The 19987-nt window shown below is 43.7% G+C and overlaps 1 protein-coding gene across 1 annotated transcript in view; it reads left to right on the top strand.

Annotated features, from left to right (window-relative positions):
- Positions 1-19987, top strand: part of LOC137538471 (catalase) — a 73972-nt gene that overhangs the window by 51166 nt on the left and 2819 nt on the right. Inside the window, exons 8-12 of the mRNA XM_068260683.1 lie at positions 2726-2878; positions 9133-9271; positions 12989-13119; positions 18017-18124; positions 19433-19519. Coding sequence (XP_068116784.1) covers positions 2726-2878; positions 9133-9271; positions 12989-13119; positions 18017-18124; positions 19433-19519 — 618 coding nt within the window. The remainder of the gene's footprint in view (positions 1-2725; positions 2879-9132; positions 9272-12988; positions 13120-18016; positions 18125-19432; positions 19520-19987) is intronic.

Raw genomic sequence — 19987 nt, forward strand, 5'->3', positions numbered from 1 at the left:
TTGTATGCAAAAAAGAAGAGAATGAGAGCCATTGCCTAATATTACAATGCAACAGGTGTTATTCACAGGAATCCTCCCCCCTCAGCGTGAGCTTCCATATAGGATGATGTCAACGATAGGTTAACGGAGAGAGGGGGGTGGAGTCAAGGTGGATACAAAGGACGGGCTAGTAGAAGGCTTGGACACACCCTGATGAAACGTCCAATGAGGACGTGAAACGCGTCGGTGGGCGGAGCTTACGCGGATGCATGTGACGCAGCATCCTCCTCCACACATGCCGGATGGGATCCCGGGCTGGCGTCTTGCATCGTAGCTGTACACAGCGCTGTGAGGAGGCATCTCTACTAATCCCAGCGCGAGTGGGGCAGGACTGAATGGTTTAATACCTGTACCCGGAATACACTACAGAGAAATGGCTGACGAGAGGAGGGGTGAGACCAACCAATGCTGCCAGGCTATATGCGGCAGCGAAATGAAATGTGCATAACTTTTAAAGCATATCTTGCTGGAGTCATGGTGCATCAGACTTCATTGTTTGGATAAGGGGGCCCCCCGACACTTTGATCAGCTCAGGCACAAGTGTGTAAGGAGTGAGATTGCGCGGATGATTGTATTGATGGTATGGTATATTTCCTGGCCAGGATAGCTATATCCAATATAAGCATCATCATAGTGTGGTTACATGCATATAGCTACTGATGCTCCGCATTTGTTGGTTTTAATTGTTTGGGATTTATGCAATTACATTGCGGGTATTTATGGGATGATCTGTAGTTAAGCTATCAATAAATTTATATTTTGGTATACGTATGAAGGTGTGCGACCCCAGTCCATTCCTTTTATTGTCTATGTATTATATGGGTTTAACCTTCCCCTCTATCTGTGTATGGGATTAGTAGCCAAATAAGCGACTACAATACAGCCAAATTAATTAATTATATGAAATGTTCTATATACCAGGTGCCCCAACTTTTTTTTTTTTTTTTTTTTTTTTTTCATCCCAGGGACCGCTATTCAGACCAAAGTTTTCTCTGGGGCCCGGGGTGAGGGTGGAGTCATGTTGGGGGGGGGGGGGGGGCGGCTACCAGCGGGAGCCCCCCATTTGGAGTGTATAGATAGGTAGGTAGCCAGGTATGAGTGCCCCCTGTATCTAGGTATAATTGCTCCCAGTATAGCGAGTATAGTTACCCCAGTACAGCTAGTATAGTGGCCCCTGCATAGCCCACTCCCCGCGCGGCCGCCGCTCCGGTTACCTTATGAGCTGGTGGCTGCTTCCTCTCAGATTCCCTCATAGCCCCTGTCCTCTTTGCAGCATCTTCTATAACAGCAGCCCGTCCCACGGCTGCTGTAAGGAAGCAGGGCAGCGGCGATCGCCATTACCATGGGAATCGTGCCCTGCTTCCTTCCCTCACAACAGCCGTGGGACGGGCTGCTGTTATAGAAGATGCTGCGAAGAGGAGAGGGGCTACGGGGGAATCTAAGAGGAAGCAGCCACCAGCTCATAAGGCAACAGGAGTGGGGGGGGGGGGGGGAGTGGGGCGAGAGGCCAGACCTGCCAGTGGTTGGGGACCCCTGCTATATACCACTCTAAAGCTACGTACAGACAACGATCGTTCGCTGTGAACGACGAACAAACTTTTAATTGAGGAAAGAACAACCTAAGTAAAGTTAGGTTTTTTTTTTTTTTAAATGTGTGTAACGATCTGATCGTTAGAACGAATGTTACATCACATAAAGCAACTATTGTGCCTGCACATAAAAATGAGAAGTTCCATGGAGAAATGGTGAAATGCGCATGTCAAGCCTAGTACAAACGACCGTTTTCCAACGATGTACTACTTTTGCAAACGATCGTCGTTGAAAAAAAAACGGCCAAGCTAGATCGTTCGTTTTTTAACGACCTAGCTCGTCCATCAGACTTAATGGTCGTTGGCTGCTTTTTTTTTTTTTTTTTTTTTTTTTTTTTTTTTTTAACCATCATCGTTCGAAATGATCAGGGAACGATCGTTTCAAACGATTATAGTCGCATGTGTGTACGCACCTTAAGAATGCAGTGTTCTCCCCAGACTCTTTTAGCTGGATGCTCCACTCGGCAAATTTTGGTGGGCACCCGGCTGTCATTGGCTCACCTCCTCATCCTCCTTCCTATGCTGTAAGCAGAGTTGCGTCGGCCCTGCATTCCCCCATCGCGGATAACCCGGCTACCTTTTCATGCCACCCGACTGGAAAACGTTTGGGAGAAGGCTGAAATGTAAACTGTTATATACATTTTAAACCACATTAAATATGTTTTGTAATTCTCCTTTCATAATCTAAAAATGACCACTTGCCTGAAATATTAGCTTTATAATATCATCAGTACTTATGTATTTTTGTGCTGGTCTGGCTCATTGCTCCAGGTAAAACTCTGCTTCAGCCAAAATATCAGCATGGGGGCTCTTGTACACTACATAAGATTCCGATTTTTGATGAGATTAAAGAAAGTCCCGCATCATGTGTGTGTTTTTGTTTTTTTTTTCTTCTTGTGTTTGCAGCATCCAGCAGAAATCGCATCTGTGATTTGCACTGTAAAAGCCAGACACAGAGAACCAGCGTTCCCTTTTTTTGTAATTTTGTATTTATTTTTTTTTAACGTCTGAAGCTAGCGGCCTCTTTCTTTCTTGCTTGCTTGTCAGTTTTTGCTTGTACTGTTTAGTTGGACTAATACCCTGTGTTCTGCTCACAGATCTGGCCTCACAAGGAGTACCCCCTCATCCCGGTGGGTAAGATGGTCCTGAACCGCAACCCCACCAACTACTTTGCAGAAGTGGAGCAGATGGCGTTTGACCCGAGCAACATGCCCCCTGGAATCGAGCCCAGCCCGGATAAGATGCTGCAGGTCAGTAACTGTCCAAAAATGTTTATCAAAAAAAAAAAAAAAAACGCAGAGGGAAATTTTTACATAGCCCATAATCTAACCAATCAGGACGGATATATTTGTCCAAAAATCGCCAATCAAAGGCAATCTGGACGAATATATCCGTCCAGCAGTGTTGCTGCCCCTGTGCACGCATATCAGGATGCAGGCAGCTTGTTCCCTTCCCCCTCCCAGGCCATTAAAGGAGATTGATTACTGAAGAAGTGTTCCCCCGAGGCAAATGATTCCCTGCAAATGAATCAAATGCTTCCACTCAGGAGATATTTGATTCATGAACTGAAATGTGTTTAGAAAAAAAATAAAGTTCTGGCACTCCCTGGTATCTTGCAGGAGAGTGCTTAGCGCCACCTAGTGGCCAAAAAGTAAATTTAAAGTAGAAATCGGGGGGGGGGGGGGGGGGGGGGACTGACTGCCCACCCTGCCCATTGACTAAAAAAAAAAAAAAAAAAACACAAGTTTAAAAAAAAAAAAACCACATAAATCGTTACCTTGGGGACTAAACTTTTTAATGTATGTTGTGAAGGTATATTACGATATGCCTTATTACATTTACCCTATATGGGCTTGTAATTAGTGAAGGACGCAAAACTGAAAAAATGCACCTTTATGTCTAAATAAAATATTTGCGCCATACATTGTACTAGGGAAATATTTTGAAAGTTGTGTGAGGGTTTCTTCAATATACCTTAGTAGAACGATCTATAACTAAGTACAGCTATAATCTATTAGGAAAGACAGGCTCTCTTAGATTTCTAAATAGAGCGGAAATTACTTTTCTCTTCACGGTAACTGGGACAAATAGGCAAATAAAATGTGTGGATTTTATCCACGGCAGAACATTTTATTTTAAAACTATGGCTGAAAACTGAGAAATTATTTGTTTTTTTCTTTTTTTTCTTATTCCTGTTAAAATGTGTTTAAAATATAAAAAATAATTCTTAGCAAAATGTACCACCCAAAGAAAGCCTAATTGGTGGCAAAAAAAAAGATATAGATCATATGTTAAGTAGTGATAACATTATTGGCGAATGAATGGAAGGAGCGCTGACGGGAAAATTGCCTTCGTCCTGAAGGTGAAAACACCTGCGGGCTGAAGTGGTTAAAGGATACCTGATGTGACATGATAGACATGTGTATGTACAGTGCTTAGCACGCAAATAACTAGGCTGTGTTCCCCTTTTTTTTTTTTTTTTTTTTTTCCTTTTTTTTTTTTTACTTTGTCTGAAAGGGTTAAATATCCAGTATGTAAGTGGCTGACTCAGTCCTGACTCAGACAGGAAGTGACTACAGTGTGACCCTCACTGATAAGAAATTCCCCTTTTTATCTTTCTTGCTCTCAGAAGCCATTTTCTGCTAGGAAAGTTTTATAGTTGGAATTGCTTATCGGTGAGGGTCACACAGTAGTCACTTCCTGTCAGGGCTTAGTGAGCCACTTGCATACCTGATATTTCACTTTCAGACAGAGGAAGAAAAAAAGGAACAGTCTAGTTTTTTGTGTGCAATGCACTGTATATACACATGTCTATCTCATCATGTCACATGTCACTTTGGGTATCCTTTAAGCACAATATCCATCATACCAGTCAGATATATGGTACAAACACGGTGATACAATAAACAGTTGTGCTAACAAATCAGTAGGTGTCCTCTGTAACTAACCAGGTCATGCCTCTACAGTGGTTCACCAAATATTGTGACAGGTCCTCCTTTCTATGTCCCTGTGTACATGGTAATGCAATTGGCTTCATGTGACTAATAACTCCTGTGTATATAACCTTCTTTGTTTTGGGAATCTTGGTGCTTGGACTTCTGATATACACTGAAGCAGTTACTGTAGCCCTGAATGAAAGGGGGAAATACTGAATGAAGGCTGCGGGGCCTCGATTACCTTCTCCTTTTGCAGTTTGTTGTCTTCTGGGCCCCCCCCCCCCCCCCCCCCCCCCATTTCCCATCCCCAGTTCTCTCCCCAGCCTCCCAGAAGATAATCTGAGCAGCACCGATCGCTTCTGAACTACCCACATGCGTGGTCCACATTCTGAACTGAACTTGCCCATGTTTCATACTGCCCATGCGCAGAGAAAGAAAGCTCTGGTAGGGAAGGGTTTGCTTGTGCAGTCCGTAACTTGCCCCTCACTGCAGTTCAGAATCTTGGTGCTACTCGCTGGAACTTCCAGAGAAATCTATTCAATGGAGGGATCCAGTCAAACAATGGGCTGGGAATGGGAAGGACTCAGATAATGATCAGCATCTGGACACTATGGAGGAGACAATCTAGCCCATCATGGGCGTTGTTCAAAGAAAAAATGCATACATGCGTGTATGGGCAAGTCTAATGCGAATTTTAAAATGATAAAAAGCAGATAATCCCCTAACTTGCTTTAAGGACAGAACTTGTACACTGAAAAATGTTAAATTCCCTCCCCATTAGGGAAGTTTGTGATAGTGTCGTTTGGGGGAGGTGGTTAACGGGATGGGCAATTGCGTACATACATGTCACGCACCCGCGACTACCGCAGCACATGGGCCTCTATTCATAAAGCATTCCCACATGCGGTAATGCTCAAAACAGCTAACTGTACCGAGCACTTAGCAAAATGTCTATTCATAAAAGCTGTTTCCGCATGAAAAGCTACAATTCCTGAGTAGTGCGGGAAATTACAGCCTTGTGCGGTGATTATGAATTGACATTTAGTGACGTGTTGTGATAAACATTAGAGCAGGCAGTATTGGGATGGAGAATACCATCTGTTTAGAAAAGGTGATAAGGTTCTGGATAAGAACAAAGTTAATGGAGACAGATCCCTCAGGCAGCAGCAGCAGTGAGAGCAGAACAAAAAAGGTATCCTGGAATACCAAGGCTGTGTTTTTTTTTTTTTTTTTTTTTTTTTTTTTTTTTATATCTGAAAACAGGTACCCAAGAGGTTAAAGTCCTTCTCAAAACATTAGATTGTGACAAAGTTCATTATTTTCTGTAATGCACTGATAAACATTAGACTTTCATATATTTTAGATTCAAATACACACAACTGAAGTAGTTCAAGCCTTTTATTGTTTTAATATTGATGATTTTGGCATAGAGCTCATGAAAACCCAAAATTCCGATCTCAAAAAATTAGCATATCATGAAAAGGTTCTCTAACGAGCTATTAACCTAATCATCTGAATCAACTAATTAACTCTAACTCTAAACACCTGCAAAAGATTCCTGAGGCTTTTAAAAACTCCCAGCCTGGTTCATCACTCAAAACCGCAATCATGGGTAAAGCCTAATGCACACCGAGCGGTTTTTGGAGCGATCCGCCGGCCGCATCCGCCTGGAAAAACGCTTGGCTAATGTATTGCAATGGGATGGTGCACACCGGCGGTTTGAGGTTTTTGCCAAGCCGCAAACGCGCCTCCTGCTGCGCGTTTGCGGATTTCGGAAGCGTTTTGTCCTCAATGTAAAGTATAGGAAAAACGCACACTGCTCTGAAAAACGCTACTTCAGAGCGGTTTGCCAGGCGTTTTTTGTTACAGTAGCTGTTCAGTAACAGCTTTTACTGTAACAATATGTGTAATCAGCTACACAAAAACGCACCCAAAACTGCTAGGTATGTTTAGAAAACCTCTCTAAACCTACCTAGAATCGCTCTGAAATCAGCTCCCAAAACCGCTAGCGTATTGCGGATCTGCTAGCGGTTTTGGTGTGCACTGGGCCTAACACTGCCGACCTGACTGCTGTCCAAAAGACCATCATTGATACCCTCAAGCAAAAGGGTAAGACACAAATACATTTCTGAATGAATAGGCTGTTCCCAGAGTGCTGTAACAAGGCACCTCAGTGGGAAGTCTGTGGGAAGGAAAGTGTGGCAGAAAACGCTGCACAACGAGAAGAGGTGACCGGACCCTGAGGAAGATTGTGGAGAAGGACCGATTCCAGCCCTTGGGGGACCTGTGGAAGCAGTGGACTGAGTCTGGAGTAGAAACATCCAGAGCCACCGTGTACAGGCGTGTGCAGGAAATGGGCTACAGGTGCCGCATTCCCCAGGAGAGGGTAATGCCAAAATACCTGAAGTCCAGTGTCAAGTACCCACAGTCAGTGATGGTCTGGGGTGCCATGTCAGCTGCAGGTGCTGGTCCACTGTGTTTTATCAAGGGCAGGGTCAATGCAGCTAGCTATCAGGAGATTTTGGAGCACTTCATGCTTCCATCTGCTGAAAAGCTTTATGGAGGTGAAGATTTCATTTTTCAGCACGACCTGGCACCTGCTCACAGTGCCAAAACCACTGGTAAATAGTTTACTGACCATGGTATTACTGTGCTCAATTGGGAATATTGGGTTTTTCATGAGCTGTATGCCAAAATCATCAATATTAAAACAATAAAAGGCTTGAACTACTTCAGTTGTGTGTAATGAATCTAAAATATATGAAAGTCTAATGTTTATCAGTACATTACAGAAAATAATGACCTTTATCACAATATGCTAATTTTTTGAGAAGGACCTGTATTTCACATCAAAGCCTGCATGTGTAACATTTCTTGAAGTTCTTCTAAGCTGTGGCAATTGAATAGATTGTTTAGAAAGACTAATAGGCAGATTCAGGGCAAACAGAGGCAGTTAAAAAATATAAATAAAAATGAACATCTAAAGGGAAGTTGGAGATGCCTTTTCTATAGTAACGCTGTCTCCGCAGGAGAAAATGTATCAACTCGGCAGCTTCTAGTGTTCCCGCAAGCCTAATTCAGGAAAATACCAAACTTCTATTGCAGCTGTAAATTTTTTTTTTTAGGAATTTCCTGACCAGATTTTTTTCCCCGCACAGCATTTTATGAATAGACCATGGTAGATGTTCTCTGTCAAGAAGTACATGGGATTAGAGTTGCCTGTAATTTTAATTGAGTAGCGCTTCCTGCCTGCGGCAGAGGGGTTAATTTATCCATGCTGCCTTTGCCGATGCGCTCTACTCCCGTTCCACGTCACTCCCACACTTGAGAGCGCATCGGCTTAAGCTACGTACACACATCCGATAACTATCGTTTGCAACAAACGACGAACGATCATTCGCATATAGTTGAAGAAATGGTCGTTAGTTTGCTGAAGAAAAAGGCCTCAACGATAAGATCGTTCGTTTGCAAACGATCCAGGATGTTGTGTAGATTTCAGAGGGAGGTAACTATGCAAAACCATAAGGTAATTTGTTAAAACGGAAAGAACGTAATTTGTGATGGACTGTAGGAAACGGGAAGTTGCGTAGTGTTCGATCGCCAAACTACTTTTTTTTTTTTTTTCCTCTTCTTCTGTAGATTAGAGGAAATGACGTCAGAGCTATATTTATAAAAGGGTTTCAATCATTACAGATGTTGCTGCATTTGGGCTGGACGTGCGTTCATTGTGTATACATCAACACATAATTTTCAGCACAACCTACACCTCTCTGGTATTTACAAAGTAGAAATGGTTTTTGCGCATGTGCTGTAGTTTGGGAACAATAGTTTTGTAACGATATGTATACACACAGGGTTTTTTAGAATGATCGTCGTTACAAAAAAATCCGCCAGGACGGATATTTGGTTTCAAACTACTATGGTCATTGATCATTACATTTAATCATTTCTGTGTTTTTTGTAACGATTGCTGTTTGCCTCCACACCCAGGGAGTACTACTCGTAATTTCAATCATAAGCCACCCTACATAGGAGATGCACTCACAACAGCGAAGGGGAGCCCCATACAGGGGAGGAGGGGCTAGAGAAGCGGTTATCATGAACCTTATGTGGAGGTTGATTATGCTCTGGTCCTTTTAATGCTGGGTACACACTATGAGATTTTCTGGTCGATTTACTGTCAGATCGATTATTTCCAACATGTTCTATTTGCTTTTTTGATCGTTTTCCGAGAATTTTCCGATTGATTTCCTATTACAGTGCATGGAAATCAATCGGAAAATGCTCGGAAATCGATCGAAAAGCATATCGGACATGTTGGAAATAATCGATCTGACAGTAAATCGACCAGAAAATCTCAGTGTGTACCTAGCATAACCTTGGTCAGGTGATCAGATTTTTAGGCCTACAAGTTTAGCTGCAGAGCCATGCTTCACACAGAGGTAACACTTGAGCACCTCGATACTGATAAGTGATTAGGTGATATGTTAGAGATTTGTGGCGGGGACGAGCTTTGTACTATTCTGCATTTTTGTTTTCTGTAATCTTGTTCTGGTGACTTGTTACAGGGCCGCCTCTTCTCTTACCCCGATACCCACAGACACCGCCTGGGGGCCAACTACCTGCAGCTGCCCGTCAACTGCCCCTACAGAGCCCGAGTGGCCAACTACCAGCGTGACGGGCCAATGTGCTTCAATGATAACCAAGGTAACGGGAGGGTGGTTTTTCATCCCTTTTTTTTTTTTTTTTATACATATTTTCTGGTTTTTTTCCACCAAAAATCGCGATTTGCAATGCAAACATACTGCGATGCTAGCTGCAACTTTCACCATTAAACTATTTGCGTTAAGTTTTTATTTTTTATTTTTCAGCGACTATTGAAAAACCTTAACAGGCCATGCGCACAGAAATTGTGGTATGCAGTGCTTTAGCGCAGAGCTTTTTAACCCTGTCCTCAAGTACCACCAACAGTGCATGTTTTTGCAGAAAACCACAAACGTGCACAGGTGAGTTAATCAGTGCCTTAGCAGAGCTGATTACCTACCCCTGTGGATTTCCACAAAACATGCACTGTTGGTGGGCCTCGAGGACAGGGTTGAAAAGCCCTGCTTTAGCGGTTGGTCAAAAAACAAATCGCAGAGGGAGAAAGGGGACACAACGATTAGCCTGTTAATTGCGGTTTCTGATCACAAACGCGGCCAGTGGAAAAGGGCCTTGAGTGAGGCACATGATGTGGTGCATCTAAGAATGTATTCTTGCATGTTGATGTACCTTGCAGTAGAAGTTATGTTAGCGATATTGGGGCCTGAGCACGCTAACCCGCTCCTGTCTGCTTTTCAACAGCACCTCAATGGCACAGATGCTGAAAAGCAGTCAGAAGTGCTCAGGCCTTTACAGGGCTGTGGAGTCTGTACAAAAATCTTCCTACCCCTCATGTTAGGATTCCTCCGACTCTAATTTGCATATTACAATCTTGTTGATGGAAAGTATGTAACATGAAATGCATCTCTTCGCTGCCAACGCTTAGGAATTTTAAAATACAACTGAAGTGAGAGGGATATTTAAGGCTGCCATATTTATTTCCTTTTAAACAATACTAGTTACCTGGCTAGCCGGCTGATCTGCTGCCTCTAATACTTTTAGTCCTAGACTAAATCTAGTCCTTGGTAAAAGTACTTGTGGAAGACAGGAATAAAGAACATCTATCAGTCCTAGGCAATGTGACTGTGGTTACATGTAAAGCTCCACACACCATACAATCTTGGTTGTACAGATTTACCAAATCTATGTAGTATAAGGGCCAATAGATTGAGAATGCCTTGTATGATTGATTGGATAAGCTCTTATACTACATGAAAGTGGTAAGATTGAACAACCAACATTGTATGGTGTGTGTTGAGCCTAAGAGTGATGTGCAGGTACTCTGTGCATGAAGAATCTCCTCATTCTCCTGCAATCTGAACCAGGTTTATGGGTGACAGACACCTCTGTTCAATGTGCACAACATTCTCAGTGGATTCCCTGCAGCTCTGTGGGGAGTGCATATGTAGAGTATAGTACTACTGTGTAACAAAGTAAACCTGAGACAGATGAAATACATGGGGCTTCCTCAGTCCCTTGCTGCCCTCCTCCGCCACCTGGATCTTCTGCTATGAGTCCAGGTACTTGAGCCAGTCGGGCGTAGTGCGCATGCACACACTCCGCCACAAGGAGCATACTACACCTGTGCAGCACTATTGCGCAGGTGCAGAACGCTCCTGGCTGTGGGAGCGGCATGCAGCCGGACTGCGCTGACTGGCTGAATTACCGGGACTCATAGCAAAAGATCCGGGTGGTGGACAGCGACTGGTTTAGCTTGAAGGGGGCTGGATATGTATAGAACTCTTTTTTTTTTTTTTTTTTTTTTTTTTTTTTTTTTTTTTTTCTTTTCATCCGTCTCGGGTACCCTTTAATCCGTAGTCGCCAAAAAAATGTTTAACTGATCAAATTATTTGATTTCATGAGCAAAGGGAGTGCATAAATTTGCATAAACCAGCTCGTCCAGAACGCTAGGGAGGTTAATGAATTCACTTCCAGGGCAAAGAGTGGTCTCTGACTTCTGACGTCAGGGAGTGGGGGGAAAAAAAGTACACAAGCGCTCATAGCGGAAATCGCTCTTTCAAAATCGCTAAATAAATCGCTCGGCGCTTGTGATAGTGCTAGCGATTTGTGCGAACTAGGCCTTAGCGCTGATTTCAAATTTCAACTCTGCGCGCACGCTAGCGTTTAAAGATGACTACACATAGCTGTTATTCAGGTTCATTTATTGCCTAAACAGAACCCAGATGGAATCTTTATCGTAGTAAGTCTTTGGCGTAGTAATAGTGGTGAGCGTGGTGCAGAAAACCGTGCAGCAGGAGTGCTATCATTGCCACACTTGTAGCATAGCGCCACAGAATATATTGGCGCTGCATAATTTAAAATGGCAATTGAGAATAATAATGTTTGAGTTGTCTCTGCTTTTTTCTAGATTTGTAACTTGTTGCTAAAATGCCTGGAATCACTAGAAGGGCTATGTAGCCCTAAAGTGCACCTGTCATGTAGTATGCAGGCAAGGGCTTAACCACTTTACCACCAGCAGTGCGTATATCTACGCTCCTTTTTTACACCCTTTCCCCACCAGGAGCATAGATATACGCACCTCCCGCCACTGTCCGCTCGCTCGTGCACGCCGCCGGCCGCTTTCCCGGAGATCAATGAACGGGAAATCCCGTTCGTTGATCTCAGCCCCCAGCAATGATCAGCTGCTTCTATGAAAAGCGGCGCGATCATTGTGAAAAAATAAGTTTCCCAGCCTTATTGAACGTCCTGTAAGCTTACTTCCTGTACGCTTACAGGTCGCATGAACAAAAAATTACTGTGGCCAAATAGTAAATCTACATCCAAAACATTTTCATATACAAATACATTCACAATATAAATTAACTCATTACCTCCCACACTCCCCAATGTATTTATTTTTTGTAATAAAAAGAAAAAAATTACAATAAATAAACATAAATAGTTACCTTAGGGACTGAACTCTATATAAAGTAAGTGTTATACCCTCTTGACATAAATATTTAAAAACTATGGGCTTGTAATTATGGACGGACGCAAAACTGAAAAAAAGTGCATCTTTATTTCCAAATAAAATATTGGCACCAAACATTGTGATAGGGACATAATTTAAACGGTGTAATAACCGAGACAAATGGGCAAATTCCATGGATTTTAATTACAGTAGCATGCATTATTTAAAAACTATAAAGGCCTAAAACTGAAAAATGTTTCCCACATTTTTTCTATTTTTCCATTAAAACACATTTAGAATAAAATAATTCTTGGCATAATGTCCCACCTAAAGAAACCCTAACTGGTGGCGAAAAAAAACGGTTTATTTCATTGCGATTAGTAATAAAGTTATAGAGAAATGAATGGAAGGAACGCTGAAAGGTGAAAATTGCTCTAGTGCTCCAGGGGTAAAACCCCTCAGTGGTAAAGTGGTTAAGCATGAAGCTAAGCACACCAACTCCTAATGAAAAGTGGATAGAACATTCTCTTTAGGGCACTTTTCCATTAGTTGCGATCCACTTGAAAAAGCAGGTGGCAGCCATTTTGACGATCACAAGAGCACCATGATTTACATGTAAATTGCAGTGCTTATTTCCCAATAGTGCGCATCGTTTTTTCACCCGCACGCAACCGCCGACTTGCACGTTCCTCGCCACAATTTAACTTTGTTTCTAACAGCTATACAGTGCAATCGCAGCTAGTGGAAATTGCTGCTTGCGCAGTTGCTGTGCAGAGTTCTTGGGTTCTTTTCCCAGCAGAGTTGCTAATTGCGCAAAATGGTATTTTGCCTTTTACTTCAGTCTGTACTATGTGTGTATTTCCACCCTACAGGGGGTGCTCCAAACTACTTCCCCAACAGCTTCACTGCCCCGGACCACCTGCCTTCAGCCAAAGAGAGCAGGTTCCGGATCTCTGCCGATGTGGCCCGCTACAACAGCTCGGACGATGACAATGTCTCTCAGGTAACTACCTCTGTGTCTGATTGATTTTCTTGAATCTGATGCTAATTTGGACATGCTTGAGTGTTTGGAATAGGAAATTAGCAACTTTTTTATTTTATTTTTTTGGAGGGGGAGGGGTGTGTTTGTTTGTTTGTTTTTGTTTTTTGTTTTTTTTTTGTTTACTGCACTAACCACTTAAAGGGGTTTAACACCCAGCATTACAACTTTGCTTTAAAAGATTGCTTACAGCTTAGAAATTATTATGCCAGATTTTTTTTTTTTTTTTAAGCAGAAATTCACTGAATGGGTTAAACATAACATTTTAGTGTTGGATTTAACTAGGAATCTGAATCCCTTCTTATCTTTAGTTACAAATGTATCTTTATTTGGAATACAAATAGACCTTTGAAAAGCCTGCTGGGGAAGCCCTCTTTGTTCTCTCAGAGCAGTGTTTGTTTATTACTTAGGTTTAGTTACAAATGTATCTATTTACAAAGCACGGAGGAGGATTTCTAGCTAAATGCAGCACTAAAATGTCATGTTTAATCCATTCAGTGAATTTCTGCTAAAACAAAAATCTGGCATAATCGTTTCTAAGCTGTAAGCAATCTTTTAAAGCAAAGTTGAAATGCTGGGTGTTAGACCACTTTAAGGACCACGGGCGTTTAGTGACCAGGCCATTTTTCACTAATTGGGCTACTGCAGCTTTAAGCCCTCGCTGCAGGGCCGTACAACTCGGCACAAGTGATTTCTCCCTCTCCCCCCCCCCCCCCACACACCACACCCTTTTCTCCCCACCAACAGAGCTTTCTCTTGGTAGGCTCCCAGGATGTTTGTTTGATTTATTTATTCTTTTGTAAATGGTTTTTGTTGTTGTGTTATTTTTTTTTTCATTACTATTTATATATTTTCCCTACCCTCCCACACTCAGCCAATGACAGCGGATCGCTCCTGTGCCCGGGGCACAGGTGTGTCTCACGGCTGTCCCTCGTACAGCGCTGCCGTAGATCGCAGCGCGGTACTATCTAAATCGTGAAACGTTCTTTGGGAATCTGATGGCAGAGCTCTGTCATTCAATCGGAGATGCGCGCACGCAATCTCCTGCAAAACGCGCCTCCAGGACTGCACGCCAATTGGCGTTAGGCGGTCCTGGGGCTGCCGCCTCATCCAAGCCACGCCTTTAAAAAAAAGTTCCAGATCAAGTTTAACTTCTTAAAGGGAAACTAAAATGAACAAAAAAAAGTTTAACTTACCTGGGTCTCATACCAGCCCCCTGCAGCCTCCCTGTGCCCGCGCCGTCACAGAACTATCCACCGGTCCCCAGCAGTGACTAAGGTTAGATCTTGGCGACATAGCCAGTTCCTGGCCACTGCGCCTGTGCGACCCTGACTGCGCTCCCTCGCTCCCGGCGCAGTGAACACTAAAGGCAAAAGGATAGTTAAGCTAAATTTATTATTAGTACATGGCAAGGAAATGAGCAGCGCTACTTACAGATAAGTTCCTACCTGCAAGAGAGTGCAAGCCCAACTTGTGGGATAAAATACACACTGAGCATACACATGACCTGTCTACCACTAGAGGAGGATGTTGGTTTCCATTAACAGCTTGCATGCAACTTGTTAAGTACTCGTCCCTCCCACTGCGAAGAAGTCAATCCTCCATGGGAGGGGCCTAACACTAACTAAATCCTAACCTATGTATATGCATAGCCTGGGTGCGCTACCAAGTAAAATCGAAAAATTGAAAATTGCGCAAAAGGTGGATCAGCGCAACACCAGGCCGCCTCCGAATGGCCTCCAATCAGAGATGCGCTGAGCCCCCCCCCAGGAACTACAAACGCACCTTGAACCCAAACAGAAGCTCTGCATATACACCAAAAGCATGGCTGTTAAGTGGGAGCAGCTGACCAAAAACAAATTACATTAGTACATAGCAAGGAAATGAGCAGCGCTACTTAAAAACAGACAAGTGCCTACCTGCAAGAGAGTGCAAGCCCCACTTGTGGGGTCGAATACACACTGAGCATACACATGACCTGTCTACCACTGGAGGATGTTGGTTTCCTGTAACAGCTTGCATGCAACTTGTTAAGTACTCGTCCCTCCCACTGCGAAGAAGTCATCCCCCCTATGGGAGGGGCCTAACACTAACTAAATCCTAACCTATGCATAGCCTGGGTGCGCTACCAAGTAAAATTGAGCAAAAGGTGGATCAGCGCATCACCAGGCTGCTTCCGAGTGGCCTCCAATCAGAGGTGCGCTGAGCCCCCCAAAAAACGGCAAACGCACCTTGAACCCAGTTTCTGGGGGGGCTCAGCGCACCTCTGATAGGCCATTCAGAGGCGGCCTGGTGATGCGCTGATCCACGTTTTGCATTATTATTTATTATCATTATTGTTAAGTATTTATATAGTGCTGACATCTTATGCAACGCTCTACAGAGTATATTGTCTTGTCACTAACTGTCCCTCCATAGGTGCTCACAATCTAATCCCTACCATAATATCTCACTGGGTGTTGTACATTGCTTTAGCTGTAACTGGAATAAAGCAGTGATTAGTTGGGAGTGTCCTAGTGTATGACATTCTTTCTAGGTCACAAGCAGCTGGTATGACCAGACTTCTGAACCCCCTCCCTACACGCTGCCTCTTGATGTGCAGAAATCCTGTTCCTGTACAATGGCCTATTTGTGTAATACACAGAACACAGGGGGCCATAGGCAACTCACTTTTTCACCCGACTGTTCTCCTAGGAGAAAACCTTTTATGTTTGATTTTAAAATAGCTTTTTAGCACTTTGCAATGGAAAAAAGTATCAATGTAGGTATAAAGTACTCTCAAAATTGAGTATTTTGCTTGCTGGTGGTGTTAAAAGATTTTATTGACAAGTTTTTAAAGTATTGGCAGTAGGAGAAAAATCAGATTGGCACTTGCAGCTTCTTGCTTAAAGGAGAACTGTAGTGAGAGGTAAATGGAGGCTGCCATATTTATATCCTTTTAAGCTATACCAGTTGCCTGGCAGCCCTGCTGATCTATTTGGCTGAATCACACCAGAAACAAGCATGCAGCTAATCTTGTCATATCTGTCAAAATTGTCAAAAACCTGATCTGCTGCATGCTTGTTCAGGGGCTATGGCTGAAAGTATTAGAGGCAGAGGATCAGCAGGGCTGCCAGGCAACTGGTATTGCTTAAAGGGAACCTTAACTGAACGGGGGGTAAAGAGTTTCACTTACCTGGGGCTATTACCAGCCCCCTGCAGCAGTCCTGTGCCCTCCAAGCCGCTCTGGAATCCTCCAGGCCCCCGCTGTCACTCAGTTTTGTTTTTGACGACTGTCAGCCGGCCGCCATGCGTATTATTCAACGCATTCCCTACTGCAATTAGCGCTGTTGCGGACCGCAACGCGTACAGATACGCGTTGCCACATATCTACACGTGCGAAATGCGGCTTGCAGTAGGGAATGCGTCCAATAATACGCATGGCGGCCAGCTGACTGAGTCGTCAAAAACGAAACTAAGTGACAGCGGGGGACCGGAGGATTCCAGAGCGGCTTGGAGGGCACAGGACTGCTGCAGGGGCTGGTAATAGCCCCAGGTAAGTGAAACTCTTTACCCCCCGTTCAGTTAAGGTTCCCTTTTAAATGGAAATAAATATGGCAGCCTCCATACACCTCTCTACAGTTCTCCTTTAAAATCACAGCATTGAGACTGGCTGTATAACAAAGGTTAAAATTCCAGCTTTAGCAAAAAGTTCCTACCCGATCCTGCGGTCAGTGGGGTGAAGTGGGAGCGGTGGGTTGCCTGACGCACATTTCGCTCAAATGAGCGTCTTCCGAGGCCCTGCGCACCTAGGGGAAAATTCAGGTGGTTATCTCTTAGGAGGTAATTTTTAATCTTCTCTTTAAACAACATTTTTAAGCATTTTACAATTTAAAAAGTGCCTAAACTTTGCTGAAAAAGTACTATTAAAATTATTTTGAGTATTTTCTTGGTTGCTTAAGACATTTTATGACAAGTTTTGAAAATCTCACTGGGGGGGGAAGGTAGGAGAAAAAGTGAAAAAGCCACAGTAGCCCTTATGCAATTAACATTTTCTCCTAGGTGATTTTTTGTTGTTGTTGTTTTTCACAACTTGTCAATAAAATGCCTTTCAAACCACCAGTAGTAAGAAAATACTCCACAATAACTTTGATAGTACTTTTTTTAATCTACTTTTTGGTATTTTAAAGAGGTTCTGTGGACTGCTCAAATAAACACACTTGGGGTTTCTATTGGCCCCCTGCAGCTGTCTGTCTTGGGCCATCCTCCGTTCCCTGCCGATGGTCCTGAACGAATAAGGCTTCTGATTAGACGTCGTGGTCGCGCACGTGCGCGCTCCCGCGCATGTCATCGGGAGCTTACGGCGCCGTTCAAGAATACTTTGTACTGCTTGTACGCAGTAAGCTCCCGATTGATGCGCGGGAGCGAGCATTATTAGTCTTGTTGGACAAATATTACACCGGGTCCGGCAGCGGGGAACCAAAGATCGTAGGAGGAAGGTGCGGGACATTACAGCTGCAGGGGGCCAATAGAAACCCCAGGTAAGTGTCGGTTTTTGTTTATTTAAGCAGTCCACGGAACCCTTTTTAAATACAAGATGAAAAATTAACTTCTGGGCGAAAACTCGTGCACTGGCATATGGGCCAGTGTCCCCTATCCATAGAGAATGACTCCAAAGAACTGCCTTTCAGTTAGACCTGGCCTTCTCCTTCACAGCTGCAGCCTCAACCACAAAAATAACTGTAATGAAAATGGTACGGTATACGGTGTATTCATGAGCTGTTTGTAACTGGAGTTATTTGTAAGTAGGGGACTGTCTGTACTTTTACTGTACTGTGTAGAGCAGCATGTTACTGACATGTTACGCGTGTCTGCATTGCAGGTCCGTGACTTCTACACCAAGGTGCTGAGCGAGGAGGAACGCCAGAGGCTGTGCCAGAACATCGCCGGACACATGAAGGACGCCCAACTCTTCATCCAGAAGAGAGCTGTGAGTACCGACCTGTAAAACACCGGGATTAAAGCTGGTGATGTAAGATGTGGAGGATTGGCAGGAAAGTCCTCCAGTGCAGCTGATGGTGATCCAAAAAGTGTTTATCCCACCCAGATATGCTCTGTTTATCTTATATAGGCGGATTGAAGTAGTTAGAAAACTGTATCTGTCCATACATGGGAAGATGTCTGCGGTTACCGGCAATCTGATTCTTGCTTTTAGCATACAGAACAGGCTTGCTTGAATATTTAAGAGGAACTGTAACCAAAATAAGATTGTGAATAAAATTGCTTAGTATTTTTTTTTTTTTTTTTATTATACTCCTTTATAAATGACCCTCGGGTTTCGGCATAAATAGCCTAGTCCGATCGGCTATTTACACCGCAGCACGAGGGGGAAGGTGGTATTGTGCCTGCGCTGGATCCCAAGGATAAATATTGCCATCTGCTGCTGTCTGGCAGTTCCTGGATCGGGGCTGCACAGGAGGAAGGGGAAAGCCTCATTAGAATCCAGAGGCTCCACCCTCCTTAGGTAAGTGCCCCCCAAAGCAGGAGTCGGGTACCTTTTTGGCTGAGAGCTATAAACGCACATATTTTAAAATGTAATTCTGTGAGAGCCATACAATATGTATCAAACTGGGACAGTGCATATGAGCAGCAGAGGGCTCCCGTCCTAGTTGCCATGGTGATGTGTATACAGTTATTCGCCGGGCAGCGGTCATATCAGACACGGCTTCTGCTTCTCTTGGGTTTTAGCAACATCAGCAATTTCTCAGACAGGAGAAATACTAACAGCTGGTACAATTAGCTAGCTAACTTGGGGGTTGATTCACTTTGAAGGATGAGATCCCTGCACTTTGGCCCAACAGGATGCCAGTCAAGTGACAGGCAGGCTATTGGGCCAATCAGTGCGGGTATCTCGCTCTGTTAAATCGCTGGACCTGACAAGATCCAGGGTGGGACAATTGGAGCAGCCGTTCATATTTTTTTGGGGGGGGGGGATGCAAGTAAGTTAGTAGTGCATGCTACAGCAGTAGCGTGCCTACTATGAAAATGTTACTTGTGCTGCCACACTAAGCTGTGCTGCTTGAGCTGTGTAGCTTAGTGAAACAACCCCTACTGATTTGTCTGTGACCTGGGTGTAGCTATCAAAAGAACCACATCTGGCTCCGGAGCCATAGGTCCCCTCCCCCAGGGGCTTCTTCTAATTACAGGTTCTCTGCTATTGTGGCCTTTGGCATGTGATAATGGTTCACACGTTGTGTACAGGGGATGGACTTCATTCAGTGTATTTCTCCTCTTCCAGGTGAAGAACTTCACAGATGTTCACCCTGAGTACGGCTCCCGCATCCAGGCCCTGTTGGACAAGTACAATGCGCAGGGCCACCAGAAGGTAAGCCTGGAGCAGCGCTGCCTGTGTAACACTAGGGGGAAGCAGAGAGCTGCCATTGTAAATACTGAGAGGTTCTCCTGTGGCTGCGTTATTCTGCATGAGCTGAGCTGTTTAGGGTATTGAATGGCAATGCTGATCAGTGATGAGCGGAAATGGCAATACTGTGTTCTTTTCACTCTCATTTCCCCCAAAAGAATAGTAGCAAAAAAGGTTCTGTACTGTTAGCCAAACACATTATGTAGGTATAAACATTTTTTACAAAAATATCTAAGTGTTACTTTTACAAAACTTTTTTTTTTGTATTTTTTTTTTCCTACCCCAAAATAATGACCTGTTCAACTTTTTTGAACAAAAATGCCTTAGAAAAATCATTCTAATGTATTTAGGGCCTATTCACACTTGAAGTGGCAAAGCGATCAGCAGTAAAATCACTGTACACTCTTGCGATTCCCGCCGATCGCGATCAGC

This window comes from Hyperolius riggenbachi, chromosome 11 (assembly GCF_040937935.1).
Source record: "Hyperolius riggenbachi isolate aHypRig1 chromosome 11, aHypRig1.pri, whole genome shotgun sequence".
NCBI lineage: Eukaryota > Metazoa > Chordata > Amphibia > Anura > Hyperoliidae > Hyperolius > Hyperolius riggenbachi.